Source organism: Argopecten irradians, chromosome 11 (genome assembly GCF_041381155.1).
Source record: "Argopecten irradians isolate NY chromosome 11, Ai_NY, whole genome shotgun sequence".
In the NCBI taxonomy this organism is placed as follows: domain Eukaryota; kingdom Metazoa; phylum Mollusca; class Bivalvia; order Pectinida; family Pectinidae; genus Argopecten; species Argopecten irradians.
In genome coordinates this window covers 3,904,337-3,912,466 of record NC_091144.1, presented here as the reverse complement: position 1 = coordinate 3,912,466, position 8,130 = coordinate 3,904,337, and the positions used below count along the sequence as shown (strand labels likewise).

The window sequence follows — 8,130 nt, the reverse complement described above, 5'->3', positions numbered from 1 at the left end:
TTAAAAAAAAATAACCTTGATCTTCATTCAAGATCACTGGAGTCAAAATGGCTGAAATTTTTAAATGACTATGTTGTATTGTGCCAATAGTCAGATAACCGTTAAGGCTCATGGGCCTCTTATTTAATTTATTTTGATAATCTATCCTATTGATTTTTACATGATGGTCGGAGGGTTAAGGCCCATTGGCCTCTTGTTTAATTTATTTTGATAATCTATCCTATTGATTTTTACATGATGGTCGGAGGGTTCCACCAGCTACTTGTAACACCTTCAACATGTACATAATTTGGTTTGATTAGTTCTTTTTCCGATATAGATGACGCACATCTACAAGGCAACCGGGAGACCCCCACATCTACAAGGCATCCGGGAGACCCCACATCTACAAGGCATCCGAGAGACCCCACATCTACAATACATCCAGTAGACCCCTTGGAGAGTTTTTTCACTCCCAAAATCAGATTTGACTCTAAGGTTTGAAGCCTGTCTATTTTGTTTTGACTCTTGATTTCTGAGAAATTATTATTAAACTTCAGCTAAAGGTCAAAGATCAACTGGATGCCTTGATCTATTTTGTATTAGGAATATTTCCACCAAGTTTCATTGAAATTGTTCTAGTAGAGTAGTTTAGGAGGAGAAGCGCTGTTTAATTAATTATAACCGTTTTGTAACAAAGGGGAATAACTCTCACAGAGAAGCTAGGAAATCCAAATTATGGATATTCCATCCAGTGTAAGATAAATTAGTAAGAGCTATTCCTTTAAAATATCTTCCTGGCCTCAAAATTTCAATTTAATCTCTTAGCTCGACAAATGTTTCTATGACTCCTATATATGCTCAGTTTACCGGTTTTTTCCCCCTGGTATATCCCAAAACAATACAAAGTGGAGTATAGTCAATGTTCTAGCATTTTAATGATTTTCTTCGTATCTCACATTTATCACAACACAAGCATTTCATGACAAGCAACAGATGTATCAAGCAGACTAATAAGAAATCATCCTCAGAAATATCAGCCTAGTCAGCATGTTAGGTAGTCCATAATAATCAGTCAGAATAACAATATCTCCGATCAAGCACTGGGTCACAGAGATGTCGAGGCCTAGTGGTAGGATTCTCATTGATGACCACCTCTCCGCTACTATACATTGTTTACTGTATACAGTGTATATATGGCACCACGTATCACTATGTACCTGATATCTCTTCTATTATATTACATGTACATACTAATACAAGCACATGCCTATGTAAAACATACATACATCCATGTACCTTGTCCTTTGGCAAATGTATAGGAAAATATGATCAATATATATGGTTTCAGTATGTACCTGTACTTAATTTGAGATGAACAAAAACTTCACAATAATCAATAAATACAAAGTTTTTGTAATGATTTAAATTGTCTATTTCTGACTCTGTAGTTGTAGAAATTCAATGATAGTCCTTGTTGGTCGACCTGCAACAGAGAAAAGAAGGAATTAATTAAAAATTAAAAGCTCAAATAAAGTCAAGTCAAAATCAGGCCATTTTATCTACAAACCAGAAACTATTTGCTAAATGTCAAACCGATATCTTAAACCAACAAATTAGGAAAACCAAATCAGAACAGAGAAAAGTGGAAATTCTTCTGAAAATCTATCCTACCCATAAGGATTCCATAGAATAAATCCAACCACTAATAAAAGTTGTTTATTTCTCAGAGTTCTGATTTCTAATAATTAAGCTCATTTTTTTGAATCTGACGTTCATTATGACTTTACCAACCTGCCATCCCTTTATTGAGATATGGTATTTCTGCCTTATTCATCATAACGCCGGCGATGTCCAAATGCATCCACTGTTTGTTAGATACAAACTCCTGAAAACAGAGCATTTCTTCACCTTTATATGTAAGACTTAGCTAACACTGTTTCTTTCCTATCAAGATATATATGTCGGCAATGATACTGTATAAATGTCCATATTTTAGCTGTAATCATATTTTTGCGTTCAAAATTTTGCACTACATTATGATTACAGTAGCTTGATAATTATGATGATAGTATACATCTCTGTACTAAACCTGTCAAAATCATTTTTGCACTAAACTTTCATGGCAAACTAAGCATGTTAACAGTATTAATGATATTGATTGTTATCAGTACCTTCACTACTTTGATGTAGGTAGGTATAGTTTTATAGTCCTCATACAACTAGGCAGGCCTGTCAGACTTAATACCCCTGCCTCCATTATAACAAAGCAGGACAGGTAACAATGGTAATAAAAAGCAATGGACAAGAAAGGACAGATGGTTGTTGGCCAGATTATATGTCCCCCCTTGGTGATAAAAAAATCAAATTATCACTACCAGGGAATCGTGAAGAATCTTGAAATAATATTGTAAGTGCATTGGCAAATAGCGCTACAGATAGTAACGTTAAAAACTGTGAAGAAAACATTAACGATATGGAATATTTTACCCTGAGAAAGGCGGCAGCTGTACAGGAGCCTCCGGACCGACCACCTGTACCTATGTTGTTGATGTCAGCCAGGTCAGATTTAGTGATCTGTTTGGTGTAGTGGTCAAATAAAGGCATTCTCCACACCCGGTCTCCAGTTATACTCCCCGCCAGTTAACATGAAATATAAACTTATACATAAATCCTTACAAACAATTCATATCTATGTGCTACTCTCATCGAAAAAATAGGTATATACCATTTAGTACCTGGCTCAGGAGTTGCATCTCTTATTTTTTCGATGATTCTACTTTGTTTTTAAGAGGGCTCTGTATCCATTAAGATCCTCCTGACGACCAAGAAGATGAACCACAACACACATGAACTTATAGCAGGACGTTGGTTCTTAAGAATTTCTCCTCCTGGAGTTTTTCTTTTTGTTCACCTTAAGGCGCTACTCTGTTTCTCTGCCAGTAAACCAACAACAGTGCTAAGCCTTGCGGGGCGATTAATTTTGTGGTGCATAGATTGCTTTAGATGAAATTTTCACCAATCAATTAAGTTAAAATGGTGTCAACATTAGTGCATGACATGTACCAGTACTAATTTTTTCTTTGAATAATTTATAATCACTTGACAGCAGAAAACAACCTCAAATTTTTAATTTTGGACCTAAACATTAAGCAATTGCTGTTGATGTAAATTAAGGAAACAAAGCGCATTGAAGAATATGTAAGCATGTACAGTACTTTTGTTGGTCTACTTAAAATGTTTCCTGAACTAGCATTATACCTTTTAAGTTAAACCTTGATTTTATGTGAAATTGCACTAGGTTTGCTTACTTTGTGTAGAGATTCCCACATTTTGAGAGAATTGGTATAAACGCCAGTAGCTCCAGCACCCAACGCCACATCTATTGCACCTGGAAGTTAACGTTAACACATCGATATCATATTCTCTTCATTATGAAAGCAATTTGGCATGTACATTCAGATGCTGCATGTACCAGGATATGACATAGAAAGATTGACGTAGCCTTGTACAAGGGGTGTAACAATACATCGGACTATCAATATATCGCGATTGTATGCCTCTCAACTTGATCAATCGATGTCAATTTCAAAAAGTCAATAACAATCACAGATAATACGCCAAACTACTGATAGTTTCAATTGTCAGATATTTTTCTGTAATTTGGACTAAAATCACGTACTCACAGAGGATTAATAAAAACACTCACAGAGGATTGATAAACAGACTAACAGTCACTATAAAATGTCACTTTTTTCCAAGCTATTCAAATCAAAACGCAAACACCGACAAAGTTTTCAATCATGATATTTATTGCGTTTGAGTTGGTACTGATGCTAGCAGGTAAAGGGAATTAACTCTAAAAGCAATACTGCACTAGATGTATGCATGGCAGCCAATTCATCGACTGGATCTTAATATAATTCAGAATGCATTACTATTGCAATACTATTGCAATTGTAGTCTGCAATACTGCAATAGTTAAACTATTGCAATAGTGTTTTCTTCGATAGCAATAGTATTGCGATAGTTATAATTGTAGGCGATAGTCACCCCTACCTTGTACAGTGTTTCTTTAATCTAATCAATAATGAAGAATTTAATTCTAATATCAGTCTGATACCTGTAAGCGTTGCCATGTCCAGTAGAAGGTCTGGGTTAAAGGTTTGGGCATATAACAAAGCATCAGCTAGAATCAACCGGCCTTCAGCATCGGTGTTATCTACCTGTAGATATCAACAATAGGTTCTGGGTAACACAGAATCCTACAGGATAAATTACTTCAAATATTAATCTAGTGGAAAGAAGTTATCCTCAATATATTGTCTCAAAAATAGGTATACATTGTTGAATTTTCAAGTCAGTCTGCCCCTTTATCAAGACACACATAAAACAAACATGTACAGTCACGTGATAGAGAGGTAACAAAAGAAAAGAGACAGAAATAGATACTGTAATAAAGTTAAAATGCACAGTAAGGATTACTTTTTTAACCCATATATTACATGACTGTATATACAAACATGTACAATTAATTGTTATTACTTTATCCCACATACATTGTGTATATGTCCCTGTATTAATGAATAAATTATGCATATATACAGCTGTACATGTTATATGTAAACATTAATTGTAAATACAAAGGAGATTTATGACAGATACTTTGTACTTTTTTCTAAATTATAAACAATAAAGTTAACCTACTTGTATGGTTTTCCCATTCATGGCTGTGACAACATCACCAGGTTTTGTTGAGCGACCATCCACCATATTCTCACACAGAGGAATAAATGCTGTAAGTTAACATAAAATATGTTAGTTTGTCAAGGCAAGATTTCTAGGGATCAGGATTCAAAACATCAATAGATACATGTACAGATGTATATTGATCTTTGTCATGAAGAGGAATGTTCGCCTTTCATTGCATGAAGAGGTATAAACTTTGACATGAGTGTACTGACCTTTGACATGAAGAGGGATATTGAGGTTACCAAGGGCTAACATTGTTCCCGCTACACATGCTGCCCCGCCCATATCTGCCCGCATCTTGTCCATATCTGCTGGAGGCTTCAAAGATATTCCACCTCTAAATAAAAATTACACACATCTTTATTTTTGTGTGTGTGGAAAATGAAACCAGCAGAACAGTTTAGACTCGGCTATATAAAGATCTGATTTGTTATGAGCTGATAACATTGAATCAGACACAAGATTTATTAACAACTGATTCATCAGTGACAACTCGACCCCATAACAAACATAATACACACGTGTCAAATGTTATTCCTTTGCCGACAAGTGCTAGAGGGTTCTTGTTGACTGGATTGTCTCCCCTGTAATCCACCTCCAGTAGAAACGGCTCCTCTACAGATCCTTTAGCCACAGACAGGAAGGAGCCCATGTTTTGGGACTCGATCCATTCTCTGTCTCTATAATTATAGAAAAAAAAGAAAAAATATCATATATTTTAAAGAAATAAATATATTCTTCCCTTAAAAACGCTTTTAAAGCTTTAAATATAATGTATTAAATACTGTACTAGTAAATATAGTAAGCTTGCTAGATAAAATGATTCAGATGATTTTGATCATATTGACAACATAGTAACAATAATTCTTACAAACTTGACCTACAGTATATAATGTCCTTAGTTGTATCTCTTACCTGACCGTTACAGAGCATCGCTTGGTACTGGTCAGTATCTCTTACCTGACCGTTACAGAGCAATTCACTTGGTAGTGGTCAGTATCTCTTACCTGACCGTTACAGAGCATCGCTTGGTACTGGTCAGTGTCTCTTACCTGACAGTTACAGAGCATCGCTTGGTACTGGTCAGTCGGGTATTGACAAGATCTACAAAGTTCCTTGGTGGCAGTTTATTAGCTGGCATCTCCATCAGGTGGCGGGCAAAGTTCTGACCGTCGGCTAACACTCTACCTCTTGACCACTGGCTCAAAACTTTATCTCTACAATTCAGATAAAACATTTATCATCCCCTGTTGGACTGAATAACCTATGGTATTTTTTCTGGCATTCACACAGCAGGGTACAAATAATATGGTAATGTTGGATAAAATTATAAATTCAGATCAGACTGGTTTTATTTCTGGCAGATATTTAGGGGAAAACACTAGATTAGTTTATGACATCATGCAATACACTGAGGAATTTGATATCCCTGGAATGCTGTTAATTCTTGATTTTGAAAAAGCCTTTGACTCAGTGTCCTGGAAATTTATAGATGAAACTCTTAAATATTTTAATTTTGGAAACAGTATTAGAAATTGGATAAAAGTTTTACATTGTAATGCTAGCTCTGCAATTAATCAGGGAGGTAATTTGTCTTCTTTTTTTAATATTATGCGCGGTTGTCGTCAAGGCGATCCAATTGCCCCTTATATATTTATTATCTGTGCAGAAGTTTTAGCCATTCGTATTAGAAATAACAGAGATATTGTTGGTATAAATGTAGAAAATTGTAATATTTTAAATTCTCAATATGCTGATGATACATCCTTAATACTTGATGGTACCGAAAATTCATTAAGGGCTGCAGTTATGGAATTAAATAATTATGCAAAAATTTCAGGACTTAAAATTAATACAGGAAAATCTCAGGTTATTTGGATTGGTAGGAAAAAGTATAGCAGTGATACACTAATGCCAGGCTTGAACTTGCAATGGGGGGTTACTAAATTTACACTTCTAGGTATTGAATTTCATGTCGATCTTCACAAAATACCAAAATTGAACTATGATAAAAAAATAATTAAACTCAAAAATCTATTGCAGACATGGAACAGAAGGAAAATTTCACCAATTGGTAGAATCTGTATTATAAAATCTCTTTTGATCTCGCAATTAAATCATCTTTTTATCTCGCTTCCAAATCCGGATGAAGGTTTTGTAAAACAGCTCAACAGTATTCTTTTTAACTATCTATGGAATAGTGGTTCAGATAAAGTTAAGAGAGATGTGATTATACAAAATTATATGGATGGAGGCTTAAAAATGATCAATCTCACAGCTTTTATAGATTCATTAAAAATTGGGTGGATAAGGAGAATATTTAGATCTAATGGTAAATGGCGTATGATTCTAAACTCTAAAGTTAATTTTCATCATTTGGCGAATTTTGGAAGTGAATACCTTAGTAAGATTTTGACAAATTGTAGAAATGCTTTCTGGAAAGATGTTTTTACAGCATGGTACAAATTAAGATCAAAGGGGAACCAGTTAAAAGCAGAAGAATACTCTGTATTCAAAATTCCAATTTGGTACAACAAAAATATTATTGTTGGAAACAAAACTGTTTGTTACATATCTTGGTTTAGAAAGGGAATCATAACCATACAAGACTTATTAAAAAGTGTTTCTCCATATTCTTTCTTTATGTATGATGAATTCTGTAATATTTATGGTGCGATAAGTAATTATCTTCAGTATCATGGACTTATATCTAGCATTAAAAAGTATCTGAAAAATGTACATGTACCAAATGAAAAATTATTTTACCCAATTATTCCTTTTAGCCTTGAATTAATATTGAAAAATAACCGTGGAGTCCAAGATTTTTACAGAGTTCTAGTTAAAAATGATACGGCTATAACTGGCCAGCATAAATGGAGAACCTCTTTTGACTATGCTCAAGAAATGTGGAAACAAATATACAATATACCCTTCATGTCTACTTATAATACTAAACTTCAATGGCTTCAGTTCAGAATTTCCCATCATATTCTAACAACTAATACATATCTTTGTAAAATTGGTCTTTCAAATAATCCTCACTGTATGTTATGTGCATTAGAAAGGGAGACAATCATACATCTTTTTTGGGAATGCTCTGAAGTTCAGAACTTTTTAGCTAATTTTGAAAACCTTTTGGATATTCTTTTTATTCCTTTTGCTATTAATAAAGAAACTATGCTTTTTGGGAAACTAGATCAAAATTGTATATATCATAGGATTGATAATGAAATTGTTCTTTATATTAAACATTATATTTACAAAACTAGATGCTTACATGGTTCATTAAATGTGACAGCTTTTTTAAACTCTATTAAAGAGTATTACTATATTCAAAAATTATATAGCTTTTGGTAAAGGAGAAAAAGAAATTAATAGATTCAATAAAGATTGGCAAAA

General features: G+C 34.0%; 1 protein-coding gene across 1 annotated transcript in view; it reads right to left on the bottom strand.

Annotated features, from left to right (window-relative positions):
• Nucleotides 1-897: 897 nt before the first annotated feature.
• Nucleotides 898-8,130, bottom strand: part of LOC138335682 (cytosol aminopeptidase-like) — a 34,388-nt gene continuing 27,155 nt past the window's right edge. The window contains exons 4-12 of the mRNA XM_069284843.1: nucleotides 5,784-5,948; nucleotides 5,253-5,411; nucleotides 4,944-5,068; nucleotides 4,687-4,775; nucleotides 4,103-4,205; nucleotides 3,291-3,370; nucleotides 2,470-2,619; nucleotides 1,774-1,867; nucleotides 898-1,465 (exon numbers count right to left, since the gene is read on the bottom strand). Coding sequence (XP_069140944.1) covers nucleotides 1,413-1,465; nucleotides 1,774-1,867; nucleotides 2,470-2,619; nucleotides 3,291-3,370; nucleotides 4,103-4,205; nucleotides 4,687-4,775; nucleotides 4,944-5,068; nucleotides 5,253-5,411; nucleotides 5,784-5,948 — 1,018 coding nt within the window. The 3' untranslated portion in view covers nucleotides 898-1,412. The remainder of the gene's footprint in view (nucleotides 1,466-1,773; nucleotides 1,868-2,469; nucleotides 2,620-3,290; nucleotides 3,371-4,102; nucleotides 4,206-4,686; nucleotides 4,776-4,943; nucleotides 5,069-5,252; nucleotides 5,412-5,783; nucleotides 5,949-8,130) is intronic.